Source organism: Mytilus edulis, chromosome 8, assembly GCF_963676685.1.
Source record: "Mytilus edulis chromosome 8, xbMytEdul2.2, whole genome shotgun sequence".
Taxonomy (NCBI): domain Eukaryota; kingdom Metazoa; phylum Mollusca; class Bivalvia; order Mytilida; family Mytilidae; genus Mytilus; species Mytilus edulis.
This window is the reverse complement of record NC_092351.1, coordinates 30684688-30712139: the sequence shown is the minus strand read 5'-3', so window position 1 is coordinate 30712139 and position 27452 is coordinate 30684688. Positions and strand designations below refer to the sequence as shown.

The window sequence follows — 27452 nt, the reverse complement described above, 5'->3', positions numbered from 1 at the left end:
TTAGTGAGGGAAAATGTTTACCTGCAACTTAAAACTGGAATGCTGGTTTAATATTAGTATAATTAATACAACATGTGTTGCTATAGTAGTCAGAAATTTTCATGAAACCAAAAAAGGAAAATGACAATTTCACATTTTTTTTATATTTTGAATGATTTGAAATTGAAATAATTTAATTTTAAATGTAACATAAGGCTGGTCCTATGATTCAGACTATAATTAATGGTCCTGAATAAGGATAGGTTATGTAATAATCAAACATTTGTAAAACAGGGATTATGTCACACTTGTTATTCAGGAGCTACCAGATTAATTTGTCTACAAAATTGTATTTGATCATAAATGAATTGAAATTTATCAAGTTCCGCAATTTCAAACTTGAGCTCAGATTGCTTGAAATTTTCAAATCTCATGATTTTGCATTATTTACCAGTAAAAACTTGGGATTTTTAGATTGTATAATTGAATATACTCTTGATGTCTTTAAGCTGATCAAAATGAACTTTTACTTTACGGGAGCCATTTATATAGGTTACTATTGCAAGACTTAGATATTTAAATCACTACAGGAGATGTGGTATGATTGCCAATGAGACAAATATCCACCTAAAAATTTGGTACCTAAAAATGTGTTCAATTTCAGTTTGGTTTGGGAGGAAACAACATGAAAGTTACAAGGAGCAGTGTCAAAGGGTGTTGATTAAGGGTTCTGACTCCCACTTGAAATGAAAAGTGATTCCGTTTATCTTCAGTCCACTTAGCATTTTAAGTTCTGAGCTTGTAAAGCTTTAAAGATATCTCGCTATGTATATATATTTTTAATGAGGCCGGATGATAAGGACAGCAAAGATTTCAATTTTGATCATTTCCACTTCCAACTTTTGTAAATTGTAAATTTGGAAATCCCCTGTCTGTATTTAGAGAATAATGTATTCAAATAATCAGTTTTAAATTGTGTTTCCAATTTTCCTTGTACAAGGTCAAAAGCATATGTGTTTCAGGACTATTGTTGGTCATCTAGAAAAATGTCCATTACCTAATACTGTGGATTCATTTATTTTCATGGATACCATAGTTTTTCGTGGTTTAAGGAAAACTTGCATATTCGTGGATATTTAATTTCGTTGTTTTGGCAAAGTCTGCATTCATTCCTTTAGAAAATGTGTTATTAGTTGAACATCTAAATTTGTGGTTCTCCTAACAGTACCCAGGAACTCCACGAAAATTGGTATCCAACAAATATTAATGAATCCACAGAACTCTAAAAGTTTAGTTTTTTAATTAATTCTGATTCAGCTTTCACAAGTAATAAGTATGTTAACAAATGATTTTAACCAGTGCTTAGATAAGTAATGCATGCAAAAACTCTTTGATGATAAAGGTTAAATTCTCCAGCATGATGAACTTATCAAACTGCAGATATATTCTAGATATTATACTGAAGTTATTTTTAAAAGTATGATATAGTTAAAATACAATATATTGCTTAACAGCGCAAAGCAGCTTTACAAATTTTTATTCAAACTTTCATGATTCTCTGTCGTATTAAATCAGATTATTTTCTCTGAAATTATTCATTTGGAAAACCATTTCAAATAAGATTCTACTTGTACAAGAAAAATGTCTTAGTGAATATTGAAAATGTTTGAACGCTTTGAAGGATCGCTGACTATGAATTAGAGGAAATTGAAAGTAGCTCACCCTTAATTTAGTATTTTTGATTGATTTATTACAAGATATGTCTGAAATCTTGAAAGGTACAAATATAAAATCAGCAACTTTTAATTTACAGGAAATTGGAAAAGGCATTGATATTAGTTTTGGACATGATATACACCGATTCACACCCAAAATGTATATCCTGTACACATTAAGTGAACTTTTAATGTTTTTGATGAGATGCCTCAGATTATATTAGATTTGAATAAAAAGTATTTAATTCACATATTACTATCTCAAAATGCTTTGGTAATTAATAGACAATTCCATCCAGATTCAGAATTATACATAAAAACAAAAATGCAATAATTGGCACTCAACTTTTTATACATCTCATGTTCATGTATATTTGACTTTACAATCTTCAATCAGTTAACTATTCTTGATAAACTTAATGAAAAGTAGCGAACAAACATGTATCAAAAAGAAAATATCAGATTATTGTCTCACCTGCAAGACTGTTTACAGCCCTCAAATGGTGTAAACTACTCGTGTTTACCATACAGCATTACCACTTACACCATACAACATATACTAAATACAATAAGGTATACTCCATATACCTTACTCCCTAACACCATACATCATACACTATACACCATACATCATTACACCATTCAACATCACACCATTCAACATTACACCATATACCATTACACCATTCAACATTACATCATACAACATTATACCATTCAACTTTACACCATACAACATTATACCATTCAACATTGCCCATTCAAAATTACACCATACATCATTACACCATTCTATATTACACCATACAAAATTACACCTTATACCATTACACCATTCAACATTACACCATATAACATTTCACCATATAACATTTCACCATACAACATTACACCACACAACATTACACCATACACCATTCAACATTACACCATATAACATTTCACCATAAAACATTACAACATACATGATTACACCATATAACATTACATTATTCAATATTACACCAATTAACATTACACCATTCAACATTACACCATAAATCATTTCACCATTCAACATTACACCATTCAACATTACACCATAAAACATTTCACCATACAACATTACAACATACACCATGATCCATAGACTAAACACCATTACATCATTCACCATTTTACCATACAACATAACACCATTCAACATTACACCATATACATTACATCATTCAACATTACACCATATACCATTACATAATGCAACATTACACCATTACACCATTCAACATTTAACCATACAACATTACACCATTCAACATTACACCATACAACATTACACCATATACCATAACATCATACAACATTACACCATTCATCATTACACCATACACCATTACACTGTACATCATTACACCATACACCATACACCATTTCTCTTTCCCATTTGAACCATACATGGTTTTGCACCAAAAAAGATTATAAGCTATATAAAGAGTTTGAGAGCATTATACATTCCAATACATCTGTTATGATATGAATTACAATTTAAAAGCAGCCCATCATTTCTCATACATATATACAGTATTACCCATGCACATTACTCCATTACAGCACACATGTTTAATTGGGAAATTTACATCATTCAAGGCTGTCTCCCTGTGTTTAAAGTTTTATTATCCATCTCAAAAACTACTCCATATTTCTTACTGGAAAATTCTTACTTTTGTAGGAGGAAAAAACTGAGCATATTTATGACTCCTAATGAAAAAACACAGTTTGAAAAAGAATATTTAGTTTCTTAAACAGAAAAGTGAATATTTTATTACTTTTTATGCCCCACCTACGATAGTAGAGGGGCATTATGTTTTCTGGTCTGTGCCTCCGTTCCTCCGTGTGTCTGTGCGTCCGTTCGTCCGTCTGTGCGTCTGTCCGTTCGCTATAGGTTAAAGTTTTTGGTCAAGGTAGTTTTTGAAGAAGTTGAAGTCCAATCAACTTGAAACTTAGTACACATGTTCCCCATGATATGATCTTTCTAAATTTAATGCCAAATTATAGTTTTGACCCCAATTTCATGGTCCACTGAACATAGAAAATGATAGTGCGAAGTTCAGGTTAAAGTTTTTGGTCAAGGTAGTTTTTGATGAAGTTAAAGTTACATCAACTTGAAACTTAGTACACATGTTCCCTATGATATGATCTTTCTAATTATAATTCCAAATTATAATTTTGACCCCAATTTCACGGTCCACTGAACATAGAAAATGATAGTGCGATTGGGGCATCCGTGTACTATGGACACATTCTTGTTGTGGAATTCATTGTACAGTTCATGATGCTGTCAAAAGAAAAATACCTGTAAATATGACATTGTACACTTAATTTATCATGTCGGTGAGTCTTTGCTAAAGCGTTGTGACACTTAGTATTATATAGATATAATAGGTGTTATAATAAAGGTCAGCGAGTATCAGCTAGAAATTTGTTATCACTTGATCTAAACACTAAATTTTTGTATAATATATAATATTAGATAATACATGCTAATCCAATTAACATTATCATACGTCTGTCAGTGTTTTCTTGTAAGATCAAAAGGGCAATAATCAGAGTCAATATTTTTAGATTTTTATATATGTTCTTGATAGAAGTGATTGTTCTGAATATACATGTTCTATTTGAAACTGGATCATGGGCCTGGCAGCCATCACTCAATGATTTTGTGAGATAGTATTTAAGAAATGATGAAAAGACATCATGTTTTTTGCCATTATTGTAGAGTCATGAACGAGTCTTAATGTCTGAACATAATTTTTTTCTAGTGTTTTGCCATATCAAGTCTCTGATGGATTTGCATGAAATTAACATGGATGTTTTTTGATTGATGAAAGGGGAACTCCCTTTTAAAATGTTGAGTGATTTTGAAAAAAATTGAAATAATTTACCATAGTTATGCAACTTTATTTGTGTAAATATGCTGAAGTGAATTGCTTAATACAAGATGTCTGTCTAGGCCAGAGAACATAATGACTTTAGAAACTAGATAAGGTTTCATGCTTAAAGGATCATTCACAATAGTGACGTTATTTATTGACTATTCAGCAAAAAAAAAATGCTTCGTATGATTGCTGCTGGTTATCGAACCACAAGATTGTAAAAATAACTTGATAAATACTGTGAATTGCGTCATATACTTGTTTTCATTGATGTGACAAAAAAAGCTGTTTAGATGTAGATCTAACAGCTATTTTCTACAGCTAATGATCAACACCATTGGTCTTTAAGGTATTTGAATGTTTTATTTGAGTGAAAAAATTTGATTCAAGTTATGCAATATCGATATTGCAGTCTGTAGTTTATAGCTCACCTGGTATGGAGGACCATTATACTACGAGACAAATTTCGCAAAATTCATGTCTTGTCTAATTATAAGATTAACTCAGTTTGATTTGAACTACAAGAAATAATCCTTATTTATGGGATACCAATTTTTTCTTGGAATTCCTTGCTATAGTTAAACTATAAATTTAATTGTTTTACAAAAGACAAATTAGTTATCATCATAAATTCATAAGGCCTGTATGCATAATTTGTCACAACCAAAAATTCAAATTGCTACAAAAATTGAATTTTGTCAATCCATGAAAATATATGAATTCACAGTTTTCATATACCCAAAAATGCATGTTTCTGATGAGGGTGCATAATTTTTCTTACTTCTTAAATTCAACCAATAATTGAATATGATCAAAATAGTTTAAGGGGCCATTGGTGGCCAAGTGGTCTAAGTAGTTACTGCTGTAATTACTTACCAGTCAACACCAAGGTTGTGAGTTCCAACCTCGCATGTGCCGGTGCACTCGACTTCAATCTTAATTGACTTAAGGATTGTCAGTTTTCCTATCAAAGGTCTGTGGTTTTCTCTGGGCACTCCAGCTTCCTCCAACAATAAAAACTGGCCACCACGAAATTAGGTGCTTAAAAGTGGTGTTAAAATACCAAAAATAAAAAAATAAAATCAAAATGGCTTATCTTATAAAGTATTGCTATAAGCCATTTATACTAACTTCAGCAAAACAAACTGTAAATAACATTTTTCTTATCAGTTTAGCATACAATAGAATTAGATCATAAGATTTGTTAGAACAAGTGTTGTTCATACTATGAATACATGTATATTCTAGTAAAGACAGTCAAGAACTCTGAGCGGGTGTTATTGTCTCCCACAAGAAAACAATGCCCACACAGTGACACAACACTCAGTTTAGTACCTTTATATTGTCAATATTGTCAAATGCATGATAACTCTTTGACAAAAGTGCTTTTGAACTTTTACCCCTTGCAGAAATGGATTTGCTGCAGAAGCATAAATTTATGTTAGGGTCAAAGCTTTCGACCTTTGTCTCTTTAATTGTTTTCCAGGAGATTTCAAATTGTGGTTTCCAGTCTTGGAGGTGATTTTTGTTGGGATCTTTTATACAGTAATTTCATGGATAATATTTATCCAACAACAAAAAAAATGAAATTATTACTGCAATATAAATTCTGAGTTTAAGAGTATAAACAGTCATCTAGCTAAAACGAATATAGAAGAAGGTTGAAATAAGATTTAAATGTAGATGTGTTAACTAATTATAGTCAGAACATTTATTCTATAAGTAAAGCACCAGTCTGTCAAAATAGCTTATACAGTCTATATATATATAGTCTGTAAAATGGTAGAACTTGCTAATTAACAGGATATTCAGGGAAAAGATATTCTTTCGGTTGATTTGAAATAATTTAGTTTATTTCACAAGATATAACAGATGACCTTTCTATATATATATATATCTATAATAGTGCTAACCATGGATAAATGAACAGAGGAAATTGGTAATAATATTTAATGACACAGTGCATGAAATGTCAGTACAATAATGTATTTTAAATGTATAGATTTTAAATATATTGTTTTTGTTTTCAGGGACTGTCTACAGTTTCAGGGTCAGATTCCAAATCAGACTTGTCCAACAACACACAAGACCCCAAGATGGACAAGGTCTATTACGAATATCGGAAGACCTTGATGACAACGTCAAGAGCCAATGATGATTTAGGTATTGATATGGAAGAGGATAGTCTCGGTATGGGTGTCGTTCGTAAAGAAGTCGATCTCACAAATGATGAAAAGCAATATCTTTTGGCCGTAGAAAGAGGGGACATTCCTTCTACAAGGCAATATTTAAACTTGGGTCTACAAACTGGACTAAATATAAACTGTGTGGACCCATTAGGACGTACGGCCTTACTTGTCTCCATTGAGAATGAGAATATAGAAATGATAGAATTGTTATTGAGTAATAATGTGGAGTTAGGTGATTCATTGTTACAGGCTATTAATGAGGAGAACGTAGAGGCTGTGGAATTATTACTCAATCATGAGGTGGCTACTAAAGGGGAAGAGGTAAGACAATTAGATTGTAGACATATAGAAAGCCATTTTCAGAAATATTGAGAAACTTTTTGCAGCACAACAACCAAAACTTTTTTGAAAAAAACATGGTTAAGACTCTAATCCATATCTGGTCTCAATCCACACAATAAAGCTTGCAAACAATTGATTTACTCCAGTTTTTATTCAGCTATGTAATGTTAGAATGCATTTTAAGGGATATCCTCTCCTTCGCCAAATATAATTTGCACACACAATTGGACCAAAATATGATCCATATTGGACCATATTGAGCATTGTGAGATAGACAGAAGAACAAACTCCGTGCATCATGCAGCAGCATACTGCCTAAGTTTTCAGTTATCACATTTTTCCAAATTTAAACCAAAATAATGACTTTTACCATCAAAGTACACAATTAATAAAGTGACAGTACGTAACAAAAAAAAAAGGAATGTGCTATCATTTTGCTGATTTTTTTAGATTTGCTAAACATTAACAATAATGGTACTCTTAAACTTCATAAATTTTTAGGGCCCTGAGTTCTAGTGACATCACATCAACACTTTCAGAACCTTCTCCTTTGAAATGCTGGTTAAAACCTCAAGGTCATTGATACTTCAGTTCAGTTAGGTGAAAAATCCAGTAGGACATTGTTTATGAATATCAATACATTGTTTATGAATATCAATATGAGTATGTAAAATATCTGTCACAGTTGCTACACCAGATTATATCTGAGGAAATTATAGAATAATAAACCTACTTATAACCTCATCGTATATTCTAAAATATCAATGGAAATAATACTGGATTGTTTTGGGAAAAATCATTTCCCACAAATCCTCATTAAAATAAAGGAGAGGCAAAAGATACCAAACAGACATTCAAACTCAAGTTGAAATTAAGCTGGCAAGGCCACGGCTAAAAAAGAGTTTTTTCCAGCATTATTATTAGAGTATGGGGACTTATAATCACTGTTATGATTTTTATTTAATTTGTGACACTTATCCTATCCGATGTGAATGTTTTAATTCTTTGTTTAAAACATTGTCTTCAAAGGTTAATACAGCAATTAAATGTTTATCTTAATTCATGCTAAGGTTGAGGGTATAAGACATTTTGGGCTACCAATAACAAATATTATATAAAACAGAAAAAGATTAATAATGATAATTTGAAAAAATTATAAATAAGCATTTTTTTATATAAATAAGGCTGTTAGTTTTCTTGTTTGAATTGTTTTACATTGTCATATCGGGGTCTTTTATAACTTACTATGGGGTATGGGCTTTGCTCTTTTGCACAGCTGTATGGTGACCTATAGTTGTTAATGTCTGTGTCATTTTGGTCTCTTGTGGATAGTTGTCTCATTGGCAATCATTTTTTTAAAATTTTTTTTTCACTCTAATTGATTCTTTATTGCACATATTGCTGTTTAACAATTAAACTTGGTGTACAGCATTTCATCAAGTTTCCCTGTTAAACTACCACTGAATACCCAGGGATAATATTCAGTAAAATTAACTAATACATTACATTGGTTTAATTCACATATTAAACTATTATTATAGTTGTTACAAACAGTCTTTGCTACTTCACAAAAAGTATTTTCAGATATATTCATAAAAATATTTACACAATATTTTTTTTACAGAAATTGATCATTCATCCAGAATGACTTTTTGGGTTCTCATTGGCAATCATACCACATCTTCTTTTTTATATAGAAAGATTTGTCATAAATATATTTGAATAATCTTGATTTTCAAATCCTGACCAAGGACAAAGTCAGTCATAAGTATGCAATAATCAGAAAGCAATTATTTCATAGAACGAACAGGAAAGAAATGTAATTGATATCCTGATTTTTCTTTTTCCATTACAATCGTTGTTTAATATGTATGATTATCCTGATTCCATGGCTGTCAGATATGTTGTCGTCCTCTGTGGAAACTCAAAAGAACTCTATAATAGGCTTAAGTATAGCTTGGACAGTCTGTTTGTAATGGCTCTTACTCAAGAGATTGTTTTATAATTAAATGACAAAAGGTTGGTTAATACTAAGGACAAACGAAAAAAAAAAAGTTTCTTCTTGTAAGGGTGAGCAGAGGCAGATTTAGGAGGTGTAGGGAGCTACAAGTGGTTAATACATGTTCCATTTAAACATGTTGATTGTTGCCTAGTTGGTCTGCTGCCCCTCCCCCTTTTTCAAAATCCTGGATCTGCATCTTAAGATAAGGCATAAACAGATTTTTTATTGCAGATTTTTTACTAACAAAAAAAACTAAATGGAAGGCATTTTGAGGCAATAAAAAATAGGTTACCCTTTATACCATTATTATTTATTTTGGCCTTACAACTAGGAAGAAGGCTTAAGAATTTGGATCTACAGTCGGTAGTTTCTAGACAGGGAAATGGAGTCATGACATCCATTGACATAGATCTATATGTTATTACAGAAACACAACTATTTTCTGTCAAATAGAAATGGAATTGTGATAGGATGATGTCCATCATTTGATCTTTGATTGATTTATAAACTTATTATAATATTTGATTTAATTGGTTTTCGTTCTAGTTCTTTTCTTCAGGATTTACATTACAGCTAAACTACATTATAAAATATCAGCCAGTCCTTAATTTATATATTGATGGATGTGGAATGACTAAAAAAATAGTTACCAATCTAGTTAAAAGAAGATACCCAACTAGTCAGTCTATAGATATAAGAAGATGTGGTATGAGTGCAAATGAGACAACTCTCCATCCAAATCACAATTTATAAAAGAAAACTATTATAGGTCAAAGTACTGCCTTCAACACATCTAGCCTTGACTTTAGGGGGAGAGCTTTGATCAAAAGATATGTCATAAAAAAATTAAAAAAATGTTTTCATCCCAAGGCTTGCCAATGTTTTTCCATTTTGGTCTATTGTATCTCCTATTACTCTAACCCTGGAACTGGTTTTGAATTAACCAGTAAAAAGAAAAATAGAAGTACAGCTGAACTATAAAGAAATACATATAATGTATGATCTTAAGATGTCTTTTTGATGTTTAACAAAATATAATTGTGCACATGTCGAGTTGTGCTCTTTGACATTTACATTTATTCATAAGTTTATTAATTTTTTTAAAGACATCTGTTGAGCTAGAAAAAAACTGTTATGACTGTTGATAATATTTGCAACATTTAAAAATGCTAATTTGTCTGTATGTAACAAATGTTCAGTCACCAAACTGATATACACCTGTCACTTGTCAGGAATGGCTCTCTCATTATTGACCTAGATATCTTTTTTTATATGTTAGGCACATTCAAGTTTTATACTAAGATTTCAGAAAAAAATGGAAGATCTCTTGAGATATGTAAAATATATCAAATAAGTTTTTACATATAACAAGAATTTGAAAAATCTTAATTTAGTATTCATAGAAATAGGAGCAGCCATACGAAGTGCCATACAGAGAATCTAATTATAAAAGGGGACTATCACGATATAAACATTTTAATGAAAGTGGATCCTTTTTTGCTGCCACTTTAAGTTCTTCATTGAATGGATCTGACATTGTAACCTCAAAGGAATGGGTTCAGACTTCAGTTTTTTTTTTAACTGTTGATTTTCTGAACCTCTTTGACATATTTTAAGCACAGTAAACATGACTCCATAAGATACATACACCAGTACTGTAAAAATATTGGTACACATTTAATGAAACAGTCATTTGAAAGTAGTAAAAAAGTTAATAGGTAGACACATTAACATTTAGTATATATTGAGAAAAGATTATTATTTTAACATTGAAAATTTGAGGTGATGAAACCATGAATATAATTTGTGTTTACAGTAATAAAAATGCCATTTAGCAAACCTGTTGAAATATCCTGTAGTAGAATCAATCTATAAATTGAAGTTAGTCCTAACCTAGTATTCAGGATGATTGACTTGTTTGTTAGTGGTTTTAGAATATTGTCCTTTTATTACCTGTTTTGTGCACATTAACAGCTTTTAACTTGATTGGTTTAAAGAGTAAATAATGCAGTAATGGTGATTGATGTCTTGGAAATGAAGGTTGTCAAATATCATCTCCTCGTTAGGAACTTTTCCACTTACAAATTACTGCTGTATCTTGTTCCAATGAATCTAGGAGCAACAAAGAAAATGGCAATAACTGATTGATGTGGTTAAGTGTCACTGAGTTTACATTTCTGGTCAATTTATTCAATGTTTTGTTTTTAGGGAGGAAATGTGTACTTCTATGTCGTTGCATAATATCTTTTCTGTTTTTTTACTAATTGTACGACATTCTAAAGGGTTCATTGTAAACAATCATAAAGTGTACTCGATATTGTAAGAGTATAATGAAGGGTTCATGGGTACTTTTTAAGTAAACTGTCAATATAAGAGATGAGAGTTAGTTTTGGTGCCATTAGAAAGATCCGATATATTCACTAAATTTTTCTTTAGTAACACCAGTGCCCTCTCCCAAAAAAATCAACGAATTAGATTTTTAAAAAAAATGCTTGGTAAGCGAGAAGAGATAAAATCATTCAAAATGTGTAATAAAGGTTAGCAAGGTAGCAGTGACAGTACTTAATTATAAATGACATATAACAGGCTATTATTTGAACTTGGAATTCTTTTTAATCATGGAATTTGCATAATTTCTTGTGTTTAAATTTTTTAATAAATTCCATGTTTATTTGGTATTATAATCTTTTGAGCGGTTAATAACACTTTCCATACAATGTATTTTGGTTAGATAGTGTTGTGCGCGGCACAGTACATTCTATTGAAAATACACTATTTTCTTTGTAATAGAAAGTGTTGTGCGCAGCACAGAACATTTCAGTACAGAATAAACATGGAGTTTATTAAAAATTTCAATAACAAGAAATCAAGCAAATTCCATAATTAAAGATAATTCCAAGTTCAAATAATAGCCTGTTATATATAGATTTTTTTTTATTGCAAACTCATGTCATTCAAAAAAAGGAAAATATGTAAAATGATATTCTTGCTATTTTATTATACCTACTATTTTTGATAATTTCCTCACTATATATTTTCAAAGTGATCAATAGTTGTTGAATACATGAAAATTTATAATTTCGTGTCCTGCGCCTCACATTATTTTCAAATTTCTCATGTGATATTAAAAAAAGTTCAATCATTAATGATTTCACTTAAATATTTTGGCTACAAATCAATTCCTTTTAGTATTGTATCTCCAATTATTAATAGTTTGATGGAGAGTTATTGAGAGAACTTTACTGCTTTAAAAAAAACTAACAACACTTGAATGTTGTTGATAAAAACCATTAATTTTGTTAGGACCATTTAATTTAGGCAAGTAGAAGAAATGATGTTGTATCTAATTGTCCGTAGGGTATTTCCAATCAAATCTAGATAATATCACTTCCTGGTCTTCTGAAGTCTGATATTTCTAAGAATAAGAACCGAGACAGTCTGTTATATGAAATAACATATTATTAATATATTGCATCAGATAAGGTCATGTGTACCTATAGCTAATCATTTGTGTTTTGTGTAAAATTGCATCCACAACCAGTGTCTTGACCTGCGTTTTCTTAAGAGCTTACCAGTGAGAGTGTGAGCTTTCCCCATAATGAAAACTGTATGCTGATTGAATGTGTCACCTCTAACTTAAGAGTGGGTTTTTTTATGATCTTAATTTATATTTTTGGGGGTTGTTTTCTATATTGACTGTTATTTTATTCACATTGGTTAAAAAGAAATGCTAATAAGTAAATTCATAACTTCCCAAATGATATTGAAATCATGCAGCCATCACGGCGGGCTCACCTTCTGCCATTGCCTTTTGTCTTTTACCAGGTCTTTGATTTCTATATATATGACTTAAAAAATGGCTAAAAATAGTTAACCTTTGATGTGTTACGAGGACCTGCAGTTGTTATCCTCTATGTCATTTAGTCTCTTGTGGAGAGTTGTTGCATTGGCAATCATAACAAATCTTCATAATTTTATATTGAAATAAAATTGTATAAGCTAGTGAATGAAATGAAAAATCAGATATTCAGAATAGGATTTTTATGTGATACAAATCTCATCTAAGATGATGAACTTTTTAATCACGCGCATGAAGGGGTGTAGGATTGCCTGGGGTCCTGATCCCGAAATCCTAAGCTTAAAAACACAAAATCCTGTAAGGTTCCGAAATTCGATAAAAGAATTCCTGCATCCCGAAAGGGTCAATCCCAAAATCCTGAGCTTAAATACAACCGATCCTGGAGTCCCGATAAATGTCCTATCCCCTCACATACATGTATTATGTAGCTGAGTGACTTATCATTGCAGAATATTATCACATCAATAGCTTTCAAATGTTTAGGTTTTAGAGTTCATAAATTCAGAAAAGAGATTCAAACATACAAAATTTCCATTCTCAATTTTATTATAAAGTGTTTATTTAATTAAGAGCAATTAAGTTCTATCAAATAAACTCTAATGATAACAGAATCAAGACACTATGCTAACAGACTTCAGTAAGACATTTGTATTTAACCACATGCTAACCACAAGAGAACATCCATTTTAAGTAATATCAATTAAGCTATATTATAAGTGGCAACTGTATACATAGAAATTCAAGATTCTGTCAGAAGAGTGATTGATTTTAGTCTTCAATCGAAAATATGTAACCATTCTTCAAGTGTCTTCACATCAGTTCTATGAAATAATAAATTCTTCATGCAAATTTAAGTAATAAATGGCATGCAATATATGTGATTTATTCAATGTTATAGTACATATATTTGTCAAGCTGAAGTCAACAAACTTGCTCTGCTACTGCCATCCTCAATGTCAGAGGGTTTCAAAAAGAATTAAACATCATTGCTTTTCTTTTCAAAGGATCATATCTTTTGTATCAAAACAATTTGATGTTAAAAGTACAATAGTTTAACTGTGAGTTTATTTCATCCATTATTTCTTGTTGCTTGATTTGATATTTCAGTAAGGATTTGTTAACTGTTGAATTAATTGATTTTTGTATCAGGTTAGAGTCTGCTAAATGTAGAAAGTTAGACTTGAAGGCATTATTTTTTAAGCTTTAACTTAAAAACAATGATTATCATCTCTACAAGATTCTTATATACAAGAGTGTTACCTAAATCTTTTAATTTTGCCTTGGTCAGAAAATGTTTATATCCTGTGAATTAAGTACAAAATGTAATTATATTAAGTTGATAATTTTTTGCTGATTTTCCAGTGGCCAATACAATGTAATTATAAGGGTTATAACATTACAGAATAAATGAGTACATTTCAAAAATGATTTGGGACGAAACACTCTTTATCATTTCTATTGGTTATATTAAAATTTGTCCTAAGTTGCTAATTAAAGTAAATTCCTTTAATTTTTTGGGAACCAATTTTCTCGCCAATTTTAGTGGATAGTGGAAAAATGCTAGGATTGAAAGTTGTCTCATTGGCACTCATTCCACATCTTCTTATATCTATTTACAAGCCTAACAGAAATTTGTATCATACAGAACATGTAGATTTGTGGGTAATCACAGAACCTATGAAATCTATGGAATAGGTGTGAGTTTGTCAAAAGCTTATTGCATTAATAATGTGAAAAAGAAAATTGTAAGTGCAAGTAACCCTATGCTATTAGCAAGTTATTAAAAATGAGGTTTAAGGTCAAATAGCTTTCATCTGTGATTCCCTGCACGCTTCTCCAATTAATTTACATCCTCAACCTGACTTTTATCTGAAGAATTCACCTATAGAGAGAGAAAAAAAACCAGTATGTTGAAATAACATTTGTATAAAGAATGAAAGCGTTTTTCTGTTGATTGCTTTAACGATTCTTCCTGAAGTAAATGTCTTAATCTTATAAAGGTCAAGCTGAGATAATATAAATAACTAGGGTCATAGGGAGATAATATAAATAACTTGGGTCTTAGTGCGATAATAATAATATACAATCAGTTAGACACAGGTTTTATTTGTACAGAATGATTATAATGACAACAAACATTTAGTTCCTTGTAATTGGTATATCCTCAACTCGTGCAGGTATTGTAAACATTGTTCTAAATCAAGTGTGTTTTATTGCCCAAAACATGCTCACTGAACTTGGTCCCTTAAAATGAGAATATCATTCTGAAAAACACATTATTTTGTAGTATATTTGATCACCAGTTAAAAAGCAATAAGAAAGATGGATGCATTTGAAATAAAATATTGAAAATCTGTAAAGAGCAGAAATTTTAATTATTGCTGTTATTCCAAAATTTGTTGTCACTTTTAAAATTAGAAATTTTATTTGAAACCTGAGGCTGAGAACAATATACAATTTTTTAATATTTAATTAAAAACAATCCCTTTTTATGGTCTGAATTAAGGACTCAATTAGAAAAACCTTTCCCCATATTCAATTGGTCTTCACCTAATGATTTAAATTTTGGCTGATTGAACTGTTCCACTGAATAATATATACATGTATATATAGCTATTTTTCTCTGTGGAGTTCACTCAATGGCAAATTAAATTCTCCTTGAAAAACCAATCATGCATTGGTTTATTTTCCTGCAGAAAAATAAATTCCTAGATATGAAAATACAGAAATCAAAACAGAGTGTGTCAGATCTTAGTAAATGAGGTGTAAATTTACACAGGATAAGAAATTCAATAAGGTTGGAATTTGATGCAACTGTCATACAAGTCAGAGGTTTAGCTAGCTATAAAACCAGGTTCAATCCACCATTTTTTACATTTTAAAATGTCTGTACCAAGTCAGGAATATAACAGTTGTTGTCCATTCGTTTGATGTGTTTTATCATTTGATTTTGCCATTTGATTTAGGGACTCTCTGTTTTGAATTATCCTTGAAGTTCAATACTTTTGTGATTTTACTTTTTATTGTACTGTTTTGAAATTTGTGTAAAACAATACCTGACAGGGGCATTAAGTCTTGATAATGATTATTTAAGTACTAAAACTATAATGCCATCTGTTTGCATAACATTTAAAGAAAGACAACTTTGAGACAAACTCTCTTTGAATGCCTTGATAGGGTGGCAGCTTTGATGTTAAAAAGAATCTCGTTTAAAACCTTGAAGGAAGCTCATTTTTTGTCTGAAACTAATTGGTCATCAGTCAGACTAAATTTGGCAGGTAACATGCATGAACATTCTGGTAAAATATTTCCTCTCTTAAATTCAGGTAAGTTGAAAAACATAGCCACTATCAGGGGTAGATGCAATTTGAAATTCAACATGGGAAAATATGAAAATTCATGCAAACTGAATTCAAGGTTTGGGTATATATATGGCGGGGTTATTCTTAAATAAGTGCATGTTATCAGGTGAGTCAAAATTATGCTCTATGTTGAAGATTGTAATTAGACCTTTATTGGTTTACTTTTACAAATTGAGACTTAGATGGAGAGTTGTCTCATTGGCACTCATACCACATCATCTTATATCTAAGCTCTTTGTAGCATTTGATTTGACTTTATAGAACTCATGGTTCTGGTCCAGACAAGCTGATGCTATAGTATTTAACAAAATGAAATAAAGGCTGATCTATTCTCTATAAGGATTGTTTTTAAATGACAAGTTCAGTTCTCTCGATCCAATATGACTTTGAAGTTTTAAATGATGCAAATAGCAGAGAGAACCTGTTCTGTAATATCTAACCATACTGAATACTTGTTTATTGATTTTATTTGAAGCAGCGATGTGTTAATGCTAATATTTTGTTATTGGTTTTAATAATCTTGTAAATCAGCATCACAGCTAGCTAGGGCTTCTCCAGAATGATATCACATAAAAATGTATAATTAGATAAAAGATTTTAAATACAAGGTATTCTGTTTGTGATTTGTCTGAAACAGCGGTTTTATTATAGATATGAAGTGTTTTTCTAGAAACTCTGTAAATTATCTTGATGTAAATAAATTTTTCATAATTCAGACAGTATCAAGTAGCAAGAACTTGTTATGGTCAGTGGCAGATGTATTAGGGGCGGGGAAAAGGTGGATCTGGGGGTTAGAACCTGCTTGTTTTTACTATCAATGCTTTTGATTGGGGCCATTTGGTTGGAACACCCTCCCCTTCTTTATTTTGAATTGGAGCCCCTTGAAAATTGGCCCCTTACTTTATATTTGCTGGGAATTACAGCTGAATAATAGCAAAGGATATCATATCTGTGTGAATATAGAAATGTATTTTCAACTACCAATAAATGTTATCTGTTGCTTAAAGCATAATGTTTGATGATATGTGCTTTTGTTTTAGCTTGCCTGCAGTAAATTTCTAATTGTTTCTATTATGCATTTAGCATGTGTTTTTGTCATCATTACGAAGTGTACCGTAATAGCAATATTGCAAAGTAGAAGAAAGTTATTTTCTTGCTCATGGTCAGTTCTAAATCTATTTTAGGACCAGCTGATTTTCTTGTCTATTCCAGTTATAGGATTTCTGTTTCATTTAAGTATACCCACATCTCTATTTATTCTTATTGACACTTCCTCCCAATGAACAACCTTAAGGATTGACACTTCCTCCCAATGAAAGACCTGAACAATTGACACTTCCTCCCAAAGAAAGACCTGAACTATTGACACTTCCTCCCAATGAAAGACCTGAACAATTGACACTTCCTCCCAAAGAAAGACCTGAACTATTGACACTTCCTCCCAAAGAAAGACCTGAACTATTGACACTTCCTCCCAATGAAAGACCTGAACAATTGACACTTCCTCCCAATGAAAGACCTGAACAATTGACACTTCCTAACAATGAAAGACCTAAAGGACTGAAACTTAATCCTCCCAATGAAAGACCTGAACAACTGCCACTTCCTAACAATGAAAGACCTTAAGGATTGAAACTTAATCCTCCCAATGAAAGACCTGAACAATTGACACTTCCTAACAATGAAAGACCTTAAGGATTGACACTTCCACCCAATGAATGACCTGAATGATTGACACTTCCTCCCAAAGAAAGACCTGAACTATTGACACTTCCTCCCAAAGAAAGACCTGAACTATTGACACTTCCTCCCAATGAAAGACCTGAACAATTGACACTTCCTAACAATGAAAGACCTAAAGGACTGAAACTTAATCCTCCCAATGAAAGACCTGAACAACTGCCACTTCCTAACAATGAAAGACCTTAAGGATTGAAACTTAATCCTCCCAATGAAAGACCTGAACAATTGACACTTCCTAACAATGAAAGACCTTAAGGATTGACACTTCCTCCCAATGAAAGACCTGAAATATTGACACTTCCTAACAATGAAAGACCTTAAGGATTGACACTTTCTCCCAATGAAAGACCTGAATGATTGAAACTTAATCCTCCCAATGAAAGACCTGAACTATTGACACTTCCACCCAATGAATGACCTGAATGATTGACACTTCCTCCCAATGGAAGACCTGAACTATTGACACTTCCTCCTAATGAAAGACCTGAACAATTGACACTTCCTACCAATGAAAGACCTGAACTATTAACACTTCCTCCCATTGAAATTAACTATCTGTATTTACCCCTGAAACTGTTTTACTTTGAGATAGATGCAGGAAGGTTACTAAGATTTGTTCAACTGTATTTGACTCCAAAAAATAGTACCAAAAATTCCTTTTAACTTTTGTAAAATTGTTTAAAAGATTAATATTGAATTTGCAAATTTCTAAACTGGAATTTTTTTTCTTCAGATACTATGAATGTTTTTGTGATTATCTTGGATTTTAGACTGGAAGAATAAACAAATTGTATTTTTGTAAAAACAATTTCTTTTATGGTTATGGCCTTATAGTTATCTATTTCTCGCATGAAGACATGTTTCCTATATGACACTGAACAAATAGAGCAATGAAACTTCCGTACAATGTTATTATTATGAATACAACCTCCCTTAATGTGATGATTTCTAAAATGGATGTTCCAGAGTTTTTATTTGTCTTAAAAGGCAATTTTTGTTTGTTATAATTACTCAAAGTCTCAATTTTTAACCAAATTCTATGTAATATGTAATTTGCTTGAAAAGTTAGTGAAAAATACATTAAGAATTCTTATGAATCTCATAACTATACACATACTATTACCAGTCATGGACACAGCAACTGCAATAGGAAGCAGAGAGCAAAATCTGCTGCATATCATTGCAAAATCAATTGTATTGCAATGGCAGTCAGTTCTATGCAACATCAATTGTATTGCAATGGCAATTAGTTCTATGCAAAATCAGTTGTATTGCAATGGCAATCAGTTCTATGCAACATCAATTGCATTACAGTGGCAACCAATTGTACTGCAATAGCAATGTTGTATGCAGAATCAATTGTATTGCAATTGCAATGTTGTATGCAAAATCAATTGTATTGCAATGGCAATCAATTTTATGCAAAATCAATTGTACTGCAGTGGCAATGTTGTATGCAAAAACAACTGTATTGCAATTGCAATGTTGTATGCAAAATCAATTGTATTGCAATGGCAATCAGTTCTATGTAAAATCAATTGTATTGAAATGGCAATCAGTTCTATGCAAAATCATTTGTATTGTAATGGTAATCAGTTCTATGCAAAATCCATCACATCACAATGGCAATTGGTTCTACACAGAACAAAATCTGCTGTATAAGGTGGTCAAAACCATTGTTTTTGTCGGTAATTAGGAATAGAGATTTTATTGTATTTGCGGTATTTCACAGAAAGCTTACGGACTCAGTATTCAGGTGTATCTTTATTTGTCCAAGTATTTTAATTGTGCTTTATATTTTTTAACCTTTTATAGAATATTGAGACACAATTATATCCCAATTATACCTTTAAAAGGTTATGAGTGTGCAATGTATATACTCATATTTTTAGATATTTTTAACATGTGATAAAATGTTAGTCATTAAAAAAGAACGTTGAATTCAAGTACTATTTGCTATAAATTCAATGAAAACATATAATCTATACATTATAATGAAAGTTAAACAATGACAAAATTGCCAGAAAATTACTAGGAATTTATGAAAAATGATATGTAAACTATTATTTTTCAATTTATCTTCAGACTCTCACAGCATTTTAGGTGTCATAAAGTATTAAAAGTCTGACCCAATGGTTTCCTGCTAGGAAATTAGTAGTCATGTAATGCTCTTTAGACAAGACTTTGTTACTGAACAGTTTCTAACATAAGTTTCAGATTATAGTTCTCTTCAATATGTTCTAGATGCTATAGCTATCAATGAATGATTTGATTACTGTGGTTCACCTTATAATTGGCATTCTTGGTTAATGGTATGCACTTTTGGCACGGATCTGGCTTGTGGTTTAGTATTTTATTGACTTGAGTAGGAAAAACATTTTCTAATTTTTAGCTCACCTGGCCCAAAGGGCCAAGTGAGCTTTTCTCATCACTTGGCGTCCGGCGTCCGTCGTCGTCCGTCGTCGTCGTCGTCCTGCGTTAACTTTTACAAAAATCTTCTCCTCTGAAACTACTGGGCCAAATTAAACCAAACTTGGCCACAATCATCTTTTGGGTTAGTAGTTTGAAAAATGTGTCCGGTGACCTGGCCATCAATCCAAGATGGCCACCATGTCTAAAAATAGAACATGGGGTAAAATGCAGTTTTTGGCTTATAACTCAAAACCCAAAGCATTTAGAGCAAATCTGACATGGGATAAAATTGTTTATCAGTTCAAGATCTATCTGCCCTAAAATTTTCAGATGAATCGGATAACCCGTTGTTGGGTTGCTGCCCTGAATTAGTAATTTTAAGGAAATTTTGCTGTTTTTGGTTATTATTTTGAATATTATTATAGATAGAGATAAACAGTAAACAGCAATAATGTTCAGCAAAGTAAGATTTACAAATAAGTCAACATGACTGAAATGGTCAGTTGACCCCTTAAGGAGTTATTGCCCTTTATAGTCAATTTTTAACCATTTTCGTAAATCTTCGTAATATTTTACATAAATCTTCTCCTCTGAAACTACTTGGCCAAATTAATCCAAACTTGGCCACAATCATCTTTTGGGTTAGTAGTTTGAAAAATGTGTCCGGTGACCCAGCCATCCAACCAAGATGGCCGCCATGGCTAAAAATAGAACATGGGGTAAAATGCAGTTTTTGGCTTATAACTCAAAACCCAAAGCATTTAGAGCAAATCTGACATGGGGTAAAATTGTTTATCAGGTTTACATTTATCTGCTCTGAAATTTTTAGATGAATCGGACAACCGTTGTTGGGTTGCTGACCCTGAATTGTTAGTTTTATGGAAATTTTGCTGTTTTTGGTCATTATCTTGAATATTATTATTGATAGAGATAAACTGTAAACAGTAATAATGTTCAGCAAAGTAAGATTTACAAATAAGTCAACATGACCGAAATGGTCAGTTGAACCCTTTAGGAGTTATGTACCCTTTATAGTCAATTTTAACCATTTTTCTTAAATCTTAGTAATCTTTTACAAAAATCTTCTCCTCTGAAACTACTGGGCCAAATTAATCCAAACTTGTCCACAATCATCATTAGGGTATCTAGTTTGAAAAATGTGTCCGATGATCCGGCCATTTAACAAAGATGGCTGCCACAGCTAAAAATAGAACATAGGGGTAAAATGCAGTTTTTGGCTTATAACTCAAAAACCAAAGCATTTAGAGCAAATCTAACAGGGTAAAATTGTTTATAATGTCAAGATCTATCTGGCCTTAAATTTTCAGATGAATCAGACAACCCCTTGTTGGGTTGCTGCCCCTAAATTTGTAATTTTAAGGAAATTTTGCTGTTTTTGGTTATTATCTTGAATACTATTATAGATAAAGATAACCTGTAAAAAGCAATAATGTTCAGCAAAGTAAGATTTACAAATAAGTCAACATGACTGAAATGGTCAATTGACCCCCTAAGAAGTTAATGTCCTTTATAGTCAATTTTTAACAATTTTCATTGGGCCAAGTTCATTATATATAATAATTGTAAGCAGCAAGAATGTTCAGTAAAGTAAGATGTACAAACACATCACCATCACCAAAACACAATTTTGTCATGAATCCATCTGTTTCTTTTGTTTAATATTCACATATACCAAGGTGAGCGACACAGGCTCTTTAGAGCCTCTAGTTTTATTTCATGCAATTTAAAAAATACAATTTCATTCTTTTGATTTAAATATATAAGCATTAATCATTTGTTCATTTGAAGAGTTGAAGTACAGCAACACAAAAAGAAACATACAAAGTTAATCATTGTGGAAAAAAGATAAAAATCTTGAATTTAAGTACCAGGTATCAGCAAAAATAAGTCTGTTTTACCTGTAAATGAATTTTTATAATCTGTAGATTATACTTTCACAATGATATAAAGTCATGGTGTTTAGAAAAAAACTTCAACATGGAGCCTTTCACATTATAATTGATCGCATACACTTACCATCATACTAAGGGAAGGTTCAGACTGATACTCAGATTAAACAATTAATTTGTTCATTGTTGTGTTGAAATTCTGTGAAAACTAATGTGTATTCACTCCTGCAATTTAGACCTTGACATTTGAAAATGGTGCTTGCTGGTGGGCATCATTAAAATATTTTTTGTGAGTGTAACATTCGGCTGCTTTTTTTTTAATATACCCTTTTTATTAGCTCACCTGGCCCAAAGGGCCAAGTGAGCTTTTCCCATCACTTTGCGTCCGGCGTCCGGCGTCGGCGTCCAGCGTCTGTCGTCGTTAACTTTTACAAAAATCTTCTCCTCTGAAACTACTGGGCCAAATTTAACCAAACTTGGCCACAATCATCATTTGGGTATCTAGTTTAAAAAATGTGTCCGGTGACCCGACCTACCAACCAAGATGGCCACCTTGGCTAAAAATAGAACATAGGGGTAAAAAGCAGCAGTTTTTGGCTTATAACTCAAAAACCAAAGCATTTAGAGCAAATCTGACATGGGGTCAATCAGGTCAAGATCTATCTGCCTTGAAATTTTCAGATGATCGGACAACCAGTTGTTGGGTTGCTGCCCCTAAATTGGTAATTTTAAGGAAATTTTACTGTTTTTAGTTATTATCTCAAATATTATTATATATAGAGATAAACTGTAAAGAGCAATAATGTTCAGCAAAGTAAGATTTACAAATAAGTCAACATGACCGAAATGGTCATTGACCCCTTTAGGAGTTATTGCCCTTTTTAGTCTTTTTTTAACCATTTTTCGTAAATCTTAGTAATCTGTTACAAAAATCTTCTCCTCTGAAAGTACTTGGCCAAATTTAACCAAACTTGGTCACAATCATTTTTGGGGTATATAGTTTAAAAAATGTGTCTGGTGACCCGGCCAACCAACCAAGATGGCCGCCATGGCTAAAAATAGAACATGGGGGTAAAATGCAGTTTTTGGCTTATAACTCAAAAACCAAAGCATTTAGAGCAAATCTGACATGGGGTAAAATTCTTTTTCAATTGTAATCTGCCCTGAAAATTTCAGATGAATCAGACAACCCTTTGTTGGGTTGCTGCCCCTGAATTGGTAATTTTAAGGAAATTTGGCTGTTTTTGATTATTATCTTGAATATTATTATAGATACAGATAAACTGTAAACAGCAATAATATTTAGCAAAGTAAGATTTACAAATAAGTCCAGATGACTGCAATGGTCAATTGACCCCTTTAGGAGTTATTGTCCTTTATAGTCAATTTTTAACAATTTTTCATAAAATTTGTAAAATTTTACTAACATTTTCCACTGAAACTACTGGGCCAAGAGATAATTGTAAGCAGCAAGAATGTTCAGTGAAGTAAGATGTACAAACACATCACCATCACCAAAAAACAATTTTGTCATGAATCCATCTGCTTCCTTTGTTTAATATTCACATAGACCAAGGTGAGCGACACAGGCTCTTTAGAGCCTCTAGTTTGCATTTCCAGAGAACAATGTTCTATTAGTATAAAATGATTTTCTAAATTATGCTGAATTGCAAAAAAAAGTGGACCAGTCTATTAATGCTATACCACATTTTACAATATTTCAAAATAAATTGGAATATTAATCATGTTAATAATCAAGAGGAATTGTAGAATTGATTGATAGAGTGCAAATATCTTGGAATCATTAAGATAAAACACTGCAGGCATACTTCAGTTGTACAAATTGAGCTTTGGCCTCATATTTACTTTTGACTCAGATTTTTAATAGTGATATATGAAGCCTGTAATTGATTGATCATGCCAGTTATTTTTGTTTCTATAATTTTTTCCAACCTTTATTAACAGCTGTTTTTAATGAAAGATATTAATGCATTAGCAACTATTATTATTTTGCTGAATTCCAGGCATATATAATCATTTAGTTGGGTCCCTTAAGTTTGTTTATTGAATTTTAGATAATATGCAAATTTTTGGCAATATTTAAAAAAAAACTATACAAAAGTTATTAGTTTGACTATGATATAAGAGTACTAGCACCAAGTCAATACTGCTGATAAATGTGGACTGATCAATGGTAACATCAGCTCAGTATAGTCAGTCACAGCTTGTGAACTGACATGATTTATAAGGTATATTTTCTTTAATTCTCAATTGATACTTCTCTTTGGTGTTTCAGGTCCTCTATGCTTTTCAACTTCATACCTTATTTGGCCTTACAACTTTTTCTAATCAAGCTCCACTCAGAGAAGTCATTTATAGACAAAACTCTTGTCTGGCATATATAAAATTATAAACTTAAACTTTGTTGTAATGTTTTAAACTTGAAATTGTTCAGAATCTAAGATTCCAATTACCTTAGGTTAAGTTGACATGAGCCCATTTGGCTATTCATTTTAGTCTCATAATTGGTCATATACCTTGCTTGACCCCAACCCCCTCCCCTATCTAGTATTCAAGCATGTATACATTGTTGGGTTCCATCTTGATGAGCCTTCGTGATGGAGATTAAAATTCACAATTCAAGTTTTTTAGATGAGCAATTATTTAGGAACATTTTTCGTGAGAAGGCAACAGCTTATAGTATTGCCTCACAACATTCAAATTATACTTTACACAACTGTTACCTGTCTGTATATATGATTTTAATTATCTAAATTGCATCATTATTTTTATTTCAAATTCCTGATTTTCTGATATATTCATATCACTGACTATCAGTCCATTATGATTAAGACTGAAGTTAAGTAAGATATTTAATCTGGAATTACATCTAAACCACCTTCCCACTACAAATCTTTACTATTGGAGTGAGAGTTTAAATATCATAAACTATGTTGTTGGTTTTCTGAGGTCTCTTTTAGGATATTGTCATGTTGGGCTGTTTATTACTTACTACTGTGGATTCATGTATTTGGCACCAATTTTCGTGGATTAAGGAAAATTTTTATGTTTGTTGATATCTAATGGTTTCGCCGATGTCTGCATAAAAGCCTATAGGAAACCTGTCATTCGTTGAACATTTGATTTCGTGGTTCACCTATACACACGAAATCCATGAAAATCTAGGCCTCACGGTCATATTTTTAACTTTCGAGCATGATTTGTGTACTCAGACTCTAAAATCAACCAATCAAATTGCAGGATTTCATGTTTCGAGCATGATTTTTGTGCTCCGAGAACTGAGCAAAGTTTTATGCCTTCAAGGCCAGGTATCCAACGTATATTAATGAATTCACAGTAAATGGATGTTGCTAATTGTAGAAGCCTGTACAGTGTCCTATAGTTGTCTACATCACTGTCATTCTCTGGTGATCATAAAGTTGTCTAATTGGCAATCATACCACATATCCAAACTTTTATTTAAGTTATTTTTGGTCAATGTTTTATATTTTCATATAGAACATCACATCTCAAGGAATTTGGAACGCCACCAAGATAAATGTGAAGTTTATGTATTGGATCAGAGATCTGTAATCCCCATATAATAAATATGTACTGTTACCTACAATCAGAATCTGAATAAACAATTAAATATTGTTCAGATCTGGGTGGGGTTTTACACTCATATCACTATTTTGACCTATAATGATTTACCTAGAATGCATCAAAGATGGATTCTGTCACAAAACTTTTTCTCAATTGAAACACCTTTAATTGTTATATCAGAATACAACAGTTGAATTGTATTTCTCCATCAACCTCAGCATCACTGAATCTAGACAAAATTGTACAAATGGTTATGTTAAAATAGGTTTTAGGTGCAACAAACTGATATTAAACTTTTGCTACACATTAATCATTTTTCCTAAAATCTTTCTAAAATGTGTTTTAAGTTAGAAGTTAACATATGGTAAGGGTTGGATCTGTTTTTCTACATATTGTTTGGAAGATTTTCATGTTTGCATATATAGCTGTCACGATATTTTTCTGGTTTGAAAACAATTAATCAGCAATCTTAAGTATTATCAGGTAATTTTGCATCTTAACATCATCAGTCTTTGCTTTTGTAAGATATTTTTTCAGGACATCTGCTTTTCTTAAATGATAATGAGTAGGTGCTGTTGTTTCCTACAATAGAGGGTTCCATACTTTTGCTTGAATTATTTTAAAGGCTTGGTATAATAAAGACGTGTGTCTTCTTTCAAAGAGATGGAACTCAAAAGCCATATGATTTATAATAAAATTGAGAATGGAAATGGGGAATGTGCCAAAGAGACAACAACCCGACCATAGAAAAAAACAACAGCAGCAGAAGGTCACCAACAGGTCTTCAATGTAGCGAGAAATTCCTGCACCCGGAGGCGTCCTTCAACTGGCAATAAGGTGTTTTATGACACCTGCTTACCATATCATTTGTAAAGTATGTAATACAACATGGTTTGGGTTTAAATCTTTCACTTTGATTTTAAAAATGACAAGAGATGAGATCTATCTTTGATTGACAGGTAAAATAATTCAAAGTCTCTGCAGTTATCTGAATGCCATAAAGTTGTAGGCATACCAGTGTAAAAAAAGTTTCATTGATTATGTAATAAATCATTCAAAGGTTAACAATTTTTTTTCTCAAGTGATCAGTTCTCTGCAGGTTATAACAGAGACCTTTTATGCCCCATCTTTTCAAAAGGTGGTAGAGGAGAACACATGTTTCCAAACAATTTTGGTAGATGTTACATCTAGCTGTGTTAATTCTGTCTGATTTTAAAATCTCTTTTGACAGCTGTCAGATTCTTAAGGAAATTGTTGAAATTGACTTTAAATAGAATGACCAATTGCCAAAAAAAGGATTAAGAACGAGATGTCTTGTTTATGTTCTGAAACCAATCGAACAACCATGATCTTTGTTGTTAAAAAAAGTCAAACTTTAAAAGCTTTGAATTCATTTGTTTGTTTATTTTACAATTTGAAGA

The 27452-nt window shown here is 31.7% G+C and overlaps 1 protein-coding gene across 5 annotated transcripts in view; it reads left to right on the top strand.

The window, feature by feature from the left end:
- The window catches only part of LOC139485366 (transient receptor potential-gamma protein-like), a 116437-nt gene that overhangs the window by 42030 nt on the left and 46955 nt on the right, over nt 1–27452 (top strand). For all 5 annotated transcript variants that reach the window (XR_011655302.1, XR_011655303.1, XM_071269804.1 and 2 more), the window contains exon 2: nt 6637–7116. Coding sequence is in view for 3 of the 5 variants with exons in the window: in XM_071269802.1 (XP_071125903.1) it covers nt 6637–7116 (480 nt within the window). In the remaining 2 variants the exon portion in view is untranslated. The remainder of the gene's footprint in view (nt 1–6636; nt 7117–27452) is intronic.